Genomic DNA, 15,822 nt, shown 5'->3' with positions numbered 1-15,822 from the left:
GGTAGCCGGGCACCATCTGGTTCTTCTGGTCTCAGGCTGATGAGGTCTCTGGTTTATGTGGCCCTTTCTGTCTCTTGGGCTACTACTTTCCTTGTGTCTTTGGTGTTCTTCATTCTCCTTTACTCCAGGTGGTTGGGACCAACTGATGCATCTTAGAAGGCCACTTGCAAGCTTTTAAGAGCCCAGACGCCACTCACCAAAGAAGGATGAAGAACATTTTCTTAATAAGCTTTGTTATGCCAATGGACCTAGATGTCCCCTGAAAGCATGGTCCCTAGAACCCTATCCCTGTTACTCTGTCTCTCAAAGTGTTTGACTGTATTCAGGAAATTTCTTAGCTTTGATTTAGTCCAGTTGTGCTGACTTCCCCTGTAGTGTATGTTGTCCTTCCCTTTACCTAAGATAATTCTTATCTACTATCTAGTTAGTAAATAAACTTCACCCACCCTCATAACCATCAAAGAATGTTTTCTTCTGTGTTTAAACATTTTCTTGAGTTCTTATAATAGTGGTCTTATACAATATTTGTTCTCTGTACTGACTAAATTCACTCAGCATAATGCCCTCCAGATTCCTCCATGTTATGTTTCATGGCTTCATCGTTGTTCTTTATCGTTGTGTAGTATTGCACTGTGTGGATATACTGTAATTTGTTTATCCATTCGTCTGTTGATGGGCACCTAGGTTGTTTCCATCTTTTTGCTATTGTGAACAGTGCTGAATGAACATGTGTGTGCATATATGTATTCGTGTTACCGCTCTTATTTCTCTAGGATATATTCCAAGGAGCGGGATAGCTGGATCATATGGTACTTCTATCTCTAGCTTTTAAGGAAGCGCCAAATTGATTTCCAAAGTGGTTGTATCATTTTACATTCCCACCAACAGTATATAAGTGTTCCACTCTCTCCACAACCTCTCCAGCATTTATTATTTGTGTTTTTTGGATTAATGCTAGCCTTGTTGGGGTGAGATGGTATCTATTGTAGTTTTGGTCTGCATTTCTCTAATGGCTAATGATTGTGAGCATTTCTTCATGTGTCTGTTAGCCACCTGAGTATCTTCTTTGGCAAAGTGCCTGTTCATATCCTTTGCCCATTTTTTAATTGGGTTATTTGTCTTTTGTTGGGGAGGTTTTGCAGTATCTTGTAGATTTTAAAGATTAGACACTGATTGGATTTGTCATAGCCAAAATTTTTTTCCCAGTCTGTAGGCTGTCTTTTGACTCTTTTGGTGAAGGCTTTTGATGGGCATAAGTGTTTGATTTTTAGGAGCTCCCAGTTATCTAGTCCCTCTTCTGGTGCTTGCGCATTGTTACTTATGGTTCCTATTGTGTTTATGCCATGTATTAGGGCTCCTAGCATTGTCCCTATTTTTCTTCTATGATCTTTATTGTTCTCGATTTTATATTTAAGTCTTTGATCCATTTTGAGTTAGTTTTTGTGCATGGTGTGACGTATGGGTCTTGTATCAGTTTTCTGCAGATGGATATCCAGTTATGCCAGCACCATTTGTTAGAGACTGCCTTTTCCCCAATTTATGGACTTTGGGCCTTTGTCAAATATCAGCTGCTCACAGGTGAATGAATTTATGTCTGGATTCTCAATTCTGTTCCACTAGTCTATGTATCTGTCATTGTACCAGTACTAGGCTGTTTTGACTATTGTGGCTTTATATATATCATCCCACTGCCTTCTTGTCTGCATGGTTTCTGCTGAGTAGTGTGAGCTTATTCTTATTGACTCTCCTTTGTAGATGACTTTTCATTTATCCCTAGCTGCTCTTAAAATTCTCTATCTTTGGTTTTGGCAAGTTTGATTATAATATGTCTTGATGACTTTCTTTTGGGATCTGCCTTATGTGGGGTTCAATAAGCATCTTGGATAGTATCTTCTCATCTGTCATGATATCAGGGAAGCTTTCTGCCAACAAATCTTCAACAATTCTCTCTATATTTTCTGTTATCCACCCCCCACCCCCCCGTTCTGGTACTCCAATCACTCACAGGTTATTCCTCTTGATAGAATCCCACATAATTCTTAGGGTTTCTTCATTTTTTTAAGTCCTTTTATCTGATTTTTTCTCAAATAAGTTGGTGTCAAGTGTTTTATCTTTAGTCTCACTAATTTTGACTCCCATTGCCTCAATTCTGCTCCTATGACTTTCTATTGAGTTGTCTAATTCTGGGAAATTTTATTGTTAATCTTCTGGATTTCTGATTTCTCTCTCTCTATGGATTCTTGTAGCCTGTTAAATTTGTCACTATGCTCTTCTCTAATCTTTTAAATTTCCTCTATTGCATGTTCTGTGGTTTGCTTAATTTCCTTCCTAATCTCTTGAAGAGTTTTGTATATTAATCTTTTGTATTCTGCTTCCATTAAGTCCAAGAAAATTTTCCTCCTCTGGAAAATTTCTAGATTCTTTATCTTGGGAGCTTGCTGAGGCCATCATGGACTGCCTCTTTATGTGATTTGATATTGACTGTTGTCTCTGAGCCATGAGTAAATTATTATATTTATTTGTTTGTTTACTGTGTCCTAGCTTCTTGTTTTGTTTTGATATGCCCAAATAAGCTGCTTGTATGAGCTAGTTTATTGGCACCTTTGAAGCTCTAACATCCTGTCACCAGGTGGTTAGATCTGTTACTAGGTATGTGAGCTCAGGAGTCCACCCACTCCTGCTGTATGGATTCAGCTAAGGTGCCCAGGTAGATAGCCATCAAGTGTGTGGTGCAGGCTCTCACCTACAGTCCTAGACAGGCATGGGTGATTGTTGTAGGCACAGGCATCTGGCTACAGCAGGGGGACAAACTCTGAGCAAGGCAGGGGGCTGATGGCCGCCCCCGAGGATCCAGGAAGACGTGTCCCTGTTCCCTACAGCACATAGGTGGGTGGGTTTTGCAGCTGGACTTGGAGCACCCAATGCTGTTGGCTGTAAAGACTGGGTGGCACCTCTTATTCTTGGGCCCCTATCACAGGTGGCTAGGTGGCATGGGTGGAGCCACCAGTCCTCAGTTCCCTGATGTGGGTAGGTGAAGACCCTGCTTAATGGGCACAGCGTTGTCAAATGTTACAAACCTTCCACTTCATAGCTGAAACAGTTCATGTTAGACTTCAGGTATATACCCTATTGTACTGCAGTAATTAGGGCCTATGCTGTTGAAATGGGCCCACGCAAGTCTATGTAGGGGGAAAGGCACTCAGAGTCCGTGGATCCCTTATGCCTGTGCCTAGGGAAAGGAACTGTGCCTACCCTCAGTTCCTGGCTTAGAGAAGCCGGCAGTTTGTTTTTTTTTTTCCGTTTCTTAATTTGTTCACTCTCCAAGGCCAGGAGAATGGCTCAGGGCATGTGACGGATCCCACTTCCAGCCCAGGGGACTCGGAAATTGCTGAAGCTGGTCTGGGACCCACTGCAGAGCAGGGAGCAGGGAGGTAAATGGGAGAAAGGGTTTTCCCTAAGAGGGGTGTTTTTGATACGTGTGGTAAGCTGGATGCAATTACTTATCTTTTGCCGGTGGAGGGCTGCTTCTCACTGTTTCTGGGTGGCCAACTAGACTCTCTGACTCGGGGGTTTCTCCTGGTGCGGAATACACCTCCCGAGCATGGCTGCTTGCCTACCTCACCACTCACCCCCGAGCTGATCAGGCCTGAAGGGCTCAGGCTGTCACCGGGTCAGGTCTGGCAACTCCTCGCTGCTTCCAGACCATCTCTCCCTCCCCCGTCACTCAATCAGGTTCCTGAACTTTGCCTTTGATGTTCAGGGCTCCTAAAATGTCATATATAATCAATTCACTTGTTTCTTCAGGTCTTTGTTGTAAGAGAGTCCACCGGAAGCATCTGACTACTCCGCCATCTTGGCCCCACCTCCAGCCTCTTTGTCTTTGACCATATCTTTTTCTCTCTCAGAACAAAAATTTTGCCATTTTAGCCATTTTGAAGTGTACAATTAGGTGACATTAATTATATTCACCACGCTGTGCTACCATCACCACTTCCAAAACTTTTTCATCACCCCAAACAGAAACTCAGTACTCTTTACGCAATGATAACTCCCCATTCTCCCCTCAGCCTCTGATAACCACTAGTAAACTTTAGTCTCTATGCAATTCCCTAATCTAGATATGCATATAACATTTCTCCTTTTATGTCTGATTAATTATATTCAGCATGTTCTCAAGGCTCACCCATGTTGTAGCATGTATCAGAACTTCATTTCTCTTCATGCTGAGTAATATTCCATTGTACGTACACAACAGATTTCGTTCATCCATTCATCTGATGAAACACAGGTTGTTTGCACCTTTTGACTATTGTGAATACTGCTGCAATGAACACTAGTGTATAAATATTTGCTTGAGATCTTGCTTTCAAGTCTTTTGGCTATATACCTGGAAGTAGAACTGCTGGGTCGTATGGCAATTCTATGTTTCACCTTCTGAGGAACCTCCAAACTGTTTTTCACAGAAGCTGCACCATTTTATTTTCCCACCAGCAACACATGAGGGTTCCGTTTTCTCCACATCCTCACCAACACTTACTGTTTTCCATTTTTCTCATACCCCCATCCTAGTGGGGGTACAGTAATATCTCATTGTGGCTTTGATTTGCATCTTCCTAATGACTAAGGATATTAAGCATCTTTTCATGTACTTGTTGGCCATTTGTATATCTTCTTTTTAGAAACGTTAATTCAAATCCTTTGCCTATATATTTTTCTTATTATTGTCTTTGCCCGTTTTTAAAATTGGGTTGACTTGTTGTTGTTGACTTGTAGGAGTTCATTATATTCTGTACTCCCAATTCTATTCCATTGGTTTATATATCTATGTTTTTACCATTACCAGACTGTTCTGGTTACTGGAGCTTTACAGTATGGTTTGGAATCAGGAAATGTGAGTCCTCTTATTTTGCTCTTTTTCAAGATTATTTTGGATATTCAGGGCCCCCTGGCATTCCATATGAATTTGAGGGTTAGTTTTCCATTTCTGCAAAAAAAAGCCTGCTGGAATTTTGATAGGGATTTCACTGAATCTTCAGATCACTTTAGGTAGTACTAACGTCTTAACAATATTAAATCTTAATTTGTGGACATGGATGTCTTTTCATTTTTTAAAGTCTTCTTGACTTTCTTTCAGCAACGTTTTACAGTTTTCAGTGTACAAGTCTTTCACCTCCACGATTAAATTTATTCCTAGGAATTCTTTTATTACTCTTTTTGATGCTTCTGTTAGTGGGATGGTTTTCTTGATTTCCTTTTTAGATTGTTCATTTCTGGTGCACAGAAATACAACTGATTTTTTTTTAAATTGCGCTTTAGGTGAAAGTTTACAGCTCAAGCTAATTTCTCATTCAAAAGTTTATACACACATTGTTTTGTGACATTGGTTGCAATCCCCACAATGAGACAGAACACCTCCTCTTTCCACTCTGGGTTCCCTGCGTCCATTCGTTCAGTTGCTGTCCCTTACTGCATTCTCATCCTGCCTTTGGACAGGAGATGCCCATTTGGTCTCATGTATTTGATTGAACCAGGAAACATGCTCCTCATGTGTATCAATTTTTTTTTGTTTTATAGGCCTCTCTAATCTTTTTCTAAAAAGTGGGATTTGGGAATGGTTGCAGTTCTGGGAAACACAACTGATATTTGAGTGTTGCTCATGTATCCTGCCACTTTGCTGAATTCATTTATTAGCTCTAGTAGCTTTCTTGTGGACTCTTTGGGATTTTCTATATATAGGATTTGGAGCCCTGGTGGCATAGTGGTTAATAGCTACAGCTGCTAACCAAAAGGTGAGAAGTTCAAATCTACCAGCCACTCCTTGGAAACCCTATGGGGCAGTTCTACTCTGTCCTATAGGGTCACTATGAGTTGGAATTGACTTGATGGCAATGGGTTTTATATATAGGATCATGTCATATGCAAACAGAGATAGTTTTACTTCTTTTCTGATTTGGTTGTCTTTAATTTCCTTTTCTTGACTAACTGCTCTGGTTAGAACTTCCAGTACAATGCTCAATAGCAGTAGTGAAACCAGGTATCCTTGTCATATTCCTGATTTTAGGGGGAAAGCTTTCACTCTTTCACTATGATGCTAGCTGTGGATTTTTCATAAATGACCTTTATCATGTTGAGGACCTACCCTTCTATTCCTACTTTTTTGAGTTTTTAACATAAAAGGATATTGGATTTTGTGAAATGACTTTTCTGCATCAGTTGAGATGATCATGTGGTTCTTTTCCTTCGTTCCATTTTCTCTTTTTTTTTTGGAAATATTTCCCCATCACTCCTTACATACTTACTACAATTTTATTTTTCCTTTAAAACACAGCTCAAATGTTACCTCCTTTTTGTATTTTTTCTGAGCTTTTTCTTTTTATTTCTTCTGTCAATTACTACCTGGTGTCCTGTCCGTAACTCCTTACGTATCTCATCTTTCTTTCTAATTCACCTTTGTACCTTTATCATCGTAAAAATGAATTCAAATTTCTGCAAAGCGACAACCTATAAATTCTTCTTAGAATGAAGTTAAGTACTAAAGGCAGGGAGATAAGACTACAAGGTGGGAAACAAAGCAAGAAACAGATCTGTTAGGACAGCAACAGAGCTAGAGACAACTTGAATTTAGCTTTATTGGTAGGATGGATGAGAAGGGATGTATTTAAGAGATGTCAAGGAGGTAGAGGGAGTTCCTGGGTGGTGCAAAGGTTAGTGTGCTCAGCTGCTAACCAAAAGGTTGAACGTTTTAGTCCACCCAGAGCCATCTCAGAAGAAAGGCCTGGTTATCTACTTCTGAAAAATCAGTCATTGAAAACCCTACGAAGCACAGTTCTACTCTGACGTACATGGGGTTGCCATGAGTTGGAACTGACTCGATCGGCTTTAAGAAGGTAGAATCAGTAGGACTTGGTTAGTGATTCGATATGGACAGAGGCAGGAGTGAAGGATTACTGCCAGGTTTCAGGCTTGGATTACTAGGTAGATGAGTTAGACTGGCAATCCAGGAATAAAAGGAGAATATGGGATAGGGTAGGAGGGAGGAGTGATTGTGAGTGGGAACAATGGATAGAGGAAGAGTTTAGTTTCAGAATATGAATTTTGAGATATAGTTGGACTATTCAAATGAAGATGTTCAGGAGGCAGCTGGAGATAGGAGAATGAAGATTAGAAGTGAGAACACCAAAGACACAAGGAAAGTATTAGCCCAAGAGATAGAAAGGACCATATAAACCAGAGACTTCATCAGCCTGAGACCAGAAGAACTAGATGGTGCCCGGCTACCAGCAATGACCGCCCTGACAGGGAACACAACAGAGAGTCCCTGATGGAGCAGCAGAAAGATGGGGTGCAGAACTCAAATTCTAGTCAGAAAACCAGATTTAATGGTCTGACTGAGACTGGAGGAACCCCAGAAAGCATGGTGCCTGGATTTTCTATCAGCCCAGAACTAAAACAATTTCCGAGGCCAACTCTTCAGACTCGGATTAGACTGTACTGTGGGACATAAAGTGATACTCGTGAGGAATGTGCCTCTTACCTCAAGTAGATACAAGAGACCAAGGGGGCACCTTCTGTCCAGAGGTGAGATGGGAAGGCAGAGAGAGTTAGCAGCTGGTTGACTGGACATGGGGAATCAGGGATGGAAAGGAGGAGTGTGCTGTCGCAGAATGGGGTGAGCAGTTAGGGTCACAGAACAATGTACGTATAAAATTTTGTATGGGAGACCAACTTGAAATGTAACCTTCATTTAGACTCAAGAATAAAAAATAAAAAAAAGATTAGAAGTGAGGTTTGACTGGAGGTAGAAATGTGTGAATTACCAATGCATATGTGATTTTTAAAATCACATTAGCAGGATATGAGATCTCCCTAGGAAAGTTTAGGGGCCTAAAGAGAGAGGCCTAGCAAATACCCACATTAAGGAGTTGGACAGAATCAGAGGGGCTTATGAAGGGTCCAGGAAAAAGTGGATGCAGAAACAGAATGAGAAACTGGAGATAGCGTAACCGCAACCAAGCAGAAAATTTCAAGACACAGTGATAGTACAAATAAAATGAGGACTGAAAAGTATCTGGTAGGTTTGGTGACTTTGCCAGACCAGTTTATAAGGGATGATAGGTTTATCATGAACTTCAGTGACTCAAAAATTATGAGGCATGCCTAGTATTATGCCAAATAGATGATTAGCTCTTGAAATGTGCTGCTTCCTTCTGATGTGATATTTTAAGGAAATATTTCCTCTCAGATTTTTCTGATTAGCTGACAGCTATAGCTGCTAACCAAAAGGTCAGCAGTTCGAATCCACCAGCTGCTCCTTGGAAACCCTATGGGGCAGTTCTATTCTGTCCTATAGGGTCGCTATGAGTTGGAACCTACTCGACAGCACCTAACAACAACAGCAAGCCTCAAAGGAAAAATCTTACCTTTATAATATGGCGATTTCTTAGAAGTCTCTATCATTTTATTTTGGCTGACTGGTATGTTTATTAGATTAGGTTTGGTAAAGTGCTATAAATTGAAATACTTAACTGAATGAGCAATCAATAAAAGCTTTCATATGCTAAAAAGGGTTCTATACACAGGTCTCTACATTTTCTGCTGATGTGCTCTTTCCTAGGATGCTTCACTGCACAGATGGGTTAATTCTCATTTAACTGGAAAAATTGGACAAGCAAGGCAGCTTTGCCAAGTTCTCAAAATGGCATGTTTGTATTTATGTTGTTTCAAAATTTACTTTTTGAATAGATAATACTTGCGCATGTTCCAAAATTAAAAGGTACAAAAGGACATAAAACTTTACAATAAAGTAGTACTTTAAAAAACAGAGCTTTAAGGCAGGAACAAATTTTGTGCATACTGAATACAAAATAATGTTTAGTCTATCACCACCCCCCACACAAAAATTCTTTTTCCTCAAAACTACTCCTTCTGTCTCCAACCATACAATAACAGAGGGAACAACCATCTTCACATGTGACCCACCCCACTGGTCACTCTTGATTGATTCAGCTGTGGACACCTAATCCAAGCTTGGCCAATGGGCTCTGAGAGTTTGGAATTAGGACTAAAAAATTCTAGTCTGAGTCTGGTGGCTTTCTTGAACTGAGTAGCTACTGGGACCAGCTGCTTTCTGCTCTGTGGAATGAGAAGCCAGTTTGAGACAGAGAACAATGAAAAGAAGTGAACAGAGACAAGAGGAGGTGGGAGACTGTCTCAATTCTATACAGTGCTTAGTCCCTAGATTCCAGTCTTTTTCCAAGGCCCAGGAGCAACACTGCCCATGGGTGCCTACTTGTATCCTAATACCCTACCATCCCTTCTGCTTAAGTTTGCTCAGGTGGGTTTCTGTTACTTGCACTGAAGAATGTCTCAACTCAGATACTTTATCATATGAATAATGGAATGTAATAAATAAACAATTAAAGCAGTGTCAGGGGCTTGGAAATTTTTTTCATTTTATCCTCACATATTCATGGGTTAATAATGGTAATTTTATTCAGTATCGCAATATGCTTTATTATTGTTAATAAAGAATTATAAGCGGTAACATTTATTTTCTTTCATTTTTTTCTCAATAACTGAGATATTTCAAAAATTAAGAGAGGAGCTTTACTATACTCACTTTCTAGTGGCTCCTTCTCTAAATGAGAACCCTCTGGTGCATCAAAACGACCTTCTGGTAACTTTGGCTTCTTAAGGGATTGTTTGGTGGGTTCAGACTTGCCTCCTTTAGAAGAACTTGTTTTTCTCAAAGAATGACACAGAAGAGGTGGTCCTAGGAGAGCAGGGATAGTGGAAAAATGGAAGCTGTTTATTTGTTCTGCTTTTAAAATTTAACAATTTACTTATTTTGAGTTTATATAGTCTCATGCATCAAAGCTTAAAAGGTACAAAAGGACATACAGTGAAAATTCTCTCATGCACCCCTGTCTTCCAGTCAGTTCCCTTCCTTGGAGGCAATCAATGTTAGTAGTTTGAAAAGAAAAAAAAGAACTTTGAAATGATTAATCATTATCAAAATTGTAAACTCATATGAAACACTGATTCCTGTCTGAATTGATGCCAAAAATATCAATGGTCAGATCATTAACTAAAAAAAGAAAAGTGGTATGAATTTTTTAACAATAATATTTAGTATTTAAGTTCTACCTAGAAATCACGAGGGACTATATTTAGTATTCTTATATTTAAATTCTAATTATGGTCTTCTTTGCCTGCCAACAGAAAAATTTAAAATGTACTGAGCATCTGTGATGCGCAAACAAGGTCACTTTTTCTCTTGGTCGCAAAGAAAAAGTTAAACTATGAAAGTTATCCAACCCCTTGTTTGAGATAATGTTCAATAAGGGCAAAACCATTCTGGAAACATGGCCCCGGGGTTGGGGGTTTTCAACTTGCTAAAGGAATGGCTTTAGCACCAGACAGATCTGGGTACCAGTTCTAGTTAGACCACTGTGGCAGGAAGAATGATGGCCCCCAAAGATGACCACATCCTAATACCCAGAACCTATGAACAGGTTAGGTTACATGCCAAGGGAAATTAAGGTAGCAGATGGAATTAAGGTTACTAGTCAGATGGTCTCAAACTAGGCAGATTATCCTAGATTATCTGAGTGGACCCAATGCAATCAAAAGGACTCTTCTAAGTGACAGAGGGAGTCATAAGAGAGAACCAGAAAGATGGCAGCATGTGAAAGATTTGGCATGAAGTTGCTGATTTTAAAGATGGAGAAGCATCACGAGCGAAGGAATGAAGACGCCCTCCAAAAGCTGGAAAGGGGAAAGAAGATTCTCCCCTAGAGCCTCCAGAAAGAACACAGCCCTGTTGAAACCTTGATTTTAGCCCAGTGAGACCGAATTTTGACCTCCAGAAGATAATGAATTTGTGCTGTTTTAAGCCACCAAGTTTGTGGTAATTGTTACTGCAGCAAGAGGAAATTCAACCACCTTCTAGTTGTACAGTCCTTGGTCAAGCTATTTACCCTTTCTAAATCTGTTTCTTCCCCTCCAAATTGAATATAACAATACCTATCTCATCAGGTTACTGAATAGATTAAATAGGACAATTTATGCTAAGCACTTAGCGTAGTGGCAAAAGTATCCTTTACTGTTACTGAATTATCTGGAAGCTCGTGACAGCATTATATATAATTAGAATGTTTTTCTTACATATATTCTATTCATATTCCAGTCATCACTACATCACCTCCCCCCCTACTTCAAAATAAAATTGCATATGTGTGTGTGTGTGTATACATATACATACACACACAAATATATTGTTGTTGTTGTTAGCTGCCATCGAGTAGGCTCCTGACTCATGGTGACCTTATGTGTTATACAAACATATATGCATACAAATATTTGCTTGTATGTATCTATATGTGTGTGGATATAAAACACACCTCCACAGACTACCTGGAATTTACATAAGACTTGTATGTAAGATTACATAAAGTTACATAATGTTACACACAAACTACATTAATAATTTCAATACAGTACGTCAGGCTGATCATTTGCACCTATACTGCATATTGCTCAGTGACTAGCAAATCTGCTGATTGGCTGAATGACTGACTGGAATGCAAATCAGCATTCTCCCACAGACCTAAGAGCCCTCAAAATACTAGGTTAAAAAAAAGATAAATGTAACTGAATGTTTTCATAAAGCTACAACGATCTACAGAATTAATATGGATCTACACATAGTTTCTTTCCCTCTACATGCTCACTTACACAAAATACTTTATACTTATTATACTAACTGGCTGGGAAAAATTCTGTGGACCAGTGATGATTTCTGTATATATTAAAATAGAAAACACTTATCTATTTAAATTTTTGTTGTTTTTGGGGGGGTTAAGACTACTTTGCCTTCAAACTTCTACTTCAATATCTAAGGACATATTATATAAATTTTTATGTTCTTATAGTAATAGCAGTTGTGGCCAATGGGCTGTGACTGGAAATAATGTGTAAAAATTCCAGGTTGCCTCAATTTTGCAACAAGCTAACTGCCCTGGATTTCTTTCCCCATTCCTTTGAGTTGTCCTGTAGACATGGCAGTGACCAGCTTCAACCACGCAGATGAAGACAATACTCAGCGCAGGGGTGATACTTAAAATGTTTAACAACTGGTATGATATAGGTATTGCCCAAACAGAAGTTCAAACAATCAGAACAGACATAAACTGTAAGTAATTAGTACAGCTCTATTCGTGTATGTTGGCTAACTATTGGTACCGCCCTACAGATGGTGGAGCAACAAGATGAAAAGAACCTGGATCCCTGAATGACCTATCAAAGCAGAGCAGCCTCGCCAGCCTAACCGGTTAGAACTTTATAGTTTAAACTTTTCCTAAGTAATACAAGTAATACAATAGAGAAGTTAAAATTTGCCAGCCCAAGGCATTGGAGTTCCATGGGTTCTGATGCCAGCCTCACTACTTAGTAGCTCTGTAACCTTGAGAAAGTTATTTTATCTTACTGAGTCTTTTTCCCCAGTTGTAAAATGAGGATAATTGCAGGGTAGTTTAAGAGAAATAAAGTAATGTAGTACTGAAGTAAAGGAGCCCTGGTGGTGCCATGGTTAAGTGCTCAGCTGCTAATCGAAAGGTTGGTGAATTTGAACCCACCTAGCGGCTCCGCAGGAGAAAAGACCTGGCGATCTTTTTACATAAAGATTACAGCCAAGAACACCCTATGGAGCAGTTCTACTCTGTCACAATCGACTCAACAGCCTCCAACAGCAGCAACAGTACTGAAATAGCAGTGTATGTCTGTGTATTTGCACACATTTGGTCTGTTAATACATTGAGCCTAAACTGTGGGATGCAGAAGTCAATCTGCATAAGGGTTTTTAGTGAAGAATGGGGAAAGGGGAGTGTAGCAAAGCACAGGGTTGAGAAACTGGTCTCTCAATCTGGCCTTATGCACTTCTGCACGAATCTTATCTGCAGAAAGAGGGGATGAGAGGAAAAGCTGAAAGACCAGTTTTCTCAAGGGACTCTGAGACCAGTGGAATCATAAACAGAACTATTTTTGTACTCAGGTGATTGACGATGACAGAATATGGCGGAGAAGCATTCCCTACATTTTTGCACAGTACAAGATAAGAAAGGGGACGCTGTGCTCCTCGGCACCTGCAGGCTCTGAAGTTTTGGAAACAAGTCCACACATATTAGCCTGGCAGACAGTGAGGCACATGAAAGTAGCTTTAAGGGGCAGATGACGTCAAAGAAGGGCCTAACAGATGACAAGGATTAGCAGAGATGCAAAGGCGAGCCCAAGGACCACTTTTGTGGATTTTGCATACAGAAGCTGGTGCTAAGCAACAGTAACTATAGTAACATCAGTATTACATTTTGGCTATCAGACTTCTGACTATATCAACCACCTGAAATAGCTAACAAACTTAAAGCAAAAACTATCCTTTGAAATGTAAAGAAATAACTGCAATAAAGCCCATGCCTCCTACTTCAAGGGAGTGGTTTGGTCTTATCCAAAGCCTATTTAGAACTGTGTTTATGAGTACATTATAAGCTAAAAGATGACCATCTAAAGGAAGAAATAATGAAAAGCAAGAGAAAAAGAATCATCATAAAAAAAAAAAAACTGCTTATAACTTCTGCTTCTGGCAATCTGATCAATTAGAGATGCCAACACCCTACAGATAAAAAAACTTAAAAAGATAGAAAAAAATATATAAAACATTTCTAAGTCATAAGAAGAACTTTTAAGAAAGTAAGTAGCGGTAAACTAAAAAAGTAGCCCAGTGAGGTAAACAAACAGTTAAACTGCTACATATCCTGAAGGTTTATCCCCTGTATCTTGGGAGACAGAGTCTTGGGGACAGCAGGGAGATGAGAGTCCCTGGAGCCTGAGCAAAACAGAAAGCCAAACGACAGAAGCCAGGACTCAGGGAGGCTCATGTACCGAGAGAAGAAAGTGAACTGGAAGATTCGAAAAAGTCTATGCACACACAAACCAACTAGGAGTCTTGTGAAAAGGCAGATTCTGAGTAGGTCTTGGTAGAGCCTAAGATTCTGCATTTAAAAAAAATTTTTTTATTGTAATTTAGATGAAGGTTTACAGAACAAACAGTTTCTCATTAAACAATCAGTACACATATTGTTTTATGACATTGGTTAACAACCCCACAACATGTCAACACTCTCCCTTCTCGACCCTGAGGACCTTTTTTTGGGTGAAAATACACATAGCTAAAGTTACACCATTTTGAAATACCTGAACAATTCAGTGACATCGATTAAATTCTTCCAGTTGTGCTGCTATTCTCACTATCCTTTTCCAAATTATTCCATCACCATTATCTTCAACTCACTGTCCCCTAGGCTTCCCATCAAACCTTTTGAGTTGCTGTTGTCAATTTGATCTCACATAGATAATTCTTTTTTTTATTGTAATTTAGATGAAGGTTTACAGAACAAACAGTTTCTCATTAAACAATCAGTACACATATTGTTTTATGACATTGGTTAACAACCCCACAACATGTCAACACTCTCCTTTCTCAACCTTGGGTTCCCTATCACCAGCTTTCCTGTCCCCTCCTGCCTTCTAGTCCTTGTCCTTGGACTGCTGTGCCTCATTACTCCTGTTTTATGAGGCTGTCCAACTGTCCAATCCCTGGCTTAACGGTGAACTTCAGGAGGGGCTTCACCACTGAGCTAAAAGGGTCTCTGGGGGCCATACTCTCGGGGTTTCTCCAGTCTGTCAGGCCAGTAAATCTGGTCTTTTTTTGTGAGTTAGAATTCTGTTCTACATCCTTTTCCAGCTCTGTCCAGGATCCTCTACTGTGATCCCGGTCGGAGCAGTCAGTGGTGGTAGCCAGGCACTATCTAGCTGTACTGGACTCAGTCTGGTGGAGGCCATGGTACCTGTAATCCATTAGTCCTTTGGACTAATCTTTTCCTTTTATCTTGTTCTCTTCATTCTCCCTTGCTCCCAAAGGGGTGAGACCAGTGGAGTATCTTAGATGGCTGCTCACAGGCTTTTAAGACCACAGACGCCACTCACCAAGGTAGAACGTAGAACACTGTCTTTATAAACTGTGTTATGCCAATTGAGCTAGATGTTCCCCAAGGTCATGGCTCCCACAGCCCTCCGCCCAGCAATTCAGTCCCTCAGGGAGTTGGGAAGTGTCTATGGAGCTTCCATGACCTTTCCTTATACAAGTTGTGCTGGCTTCCCCAGTAACGTGTACTGTCTTATGCTTCACCAAAGTCACCACTTATCTATTTAGTTCCACCTCCACTCCTCCCATCCCTCATAACCAACAAAGATTGTTTCTTTTTGTGTGTAAATTTTTACATGACTTATACGATAGAGGTCTCATACAATATTTGTCCTTTTGTGACTGACTTATTTCACTTAGCATAATGTCCTCCAGTTTTGTTCCTCTTACTCTCCTGTGCTGAGTTCCTTTCGTTTGTGGATTTTTTTCATTTCTTTTGTTTTTGTAGGTTTTGTTTTTACTGAGACTTTACGTTTTTCTTCTATATTTAGATGAGTAGGTTTGTTAACTTGCTTTGTGGTTACCGTGAAATTTACCCTTATCTTCCTAGATTTGAACCAGTTTATTATTACTTGGTATCACTTGACTTCCTCTCCATTAGAAGGTTTTATATCTACACTGTTTATTCCCTCTTTTATTGTTCCGATGCTGTTGTCTTTTACAGATTACTCTCTCTGGTTCCCTTTCGTAATTCTTTTGGTTCTGCATAGTCCTTAAGAGTTCATTTCCTAGGTTGGTATCTGGCTAGTACAATCCTGTGTCCTATATTCAGCCTGTGGTCTGAT

General features: G+C 39.9%; 1 protein-coding gene across 1 annotated transcript in view; it reads right to left on the bottom strand.

Annotated features, from left to right (window-relative positions):
* The window catches only part of SDHAF4 (succinate dehydrogenase complex assembly factor 4), a 37,201-nt gene that overhangs the window by 7,139 nt on the left and 14,240 nt on the right, over positions 1-15,822 (bottom strand). The window contains exon 3 of the mRNA XM_023735931.1: positions 9,620-9,772. Coding sequence (XP_023591699.1) covers positions 9,620-9,772 — 153 coding nt within the window. The remainder of the gene's footprint in view (positions 1-9,619; positions 9,773-15,822) is intronic.

The sequence above is a fragment of the Trichechus manatus genome, unplaced genomic scaffold (assembly GCF_000243295.1).
Source record: "Trichechus manatus latirostris isolate Lorelei unplaced genomic scaffold, TriManLat1.0 scaffold00083, whole genome shotgun sequence".
NCBI lineage: Eukaryota > Metazoa > Chordata > Mammalia > Sirenia > Trichechidae > Trichechus > Trichechus manatus.
The sequence above is the reverse complement of the archived record's forward strand: the minus strand, read 5'-3'. Positions and strand labels throughout refer to the sequence as shown.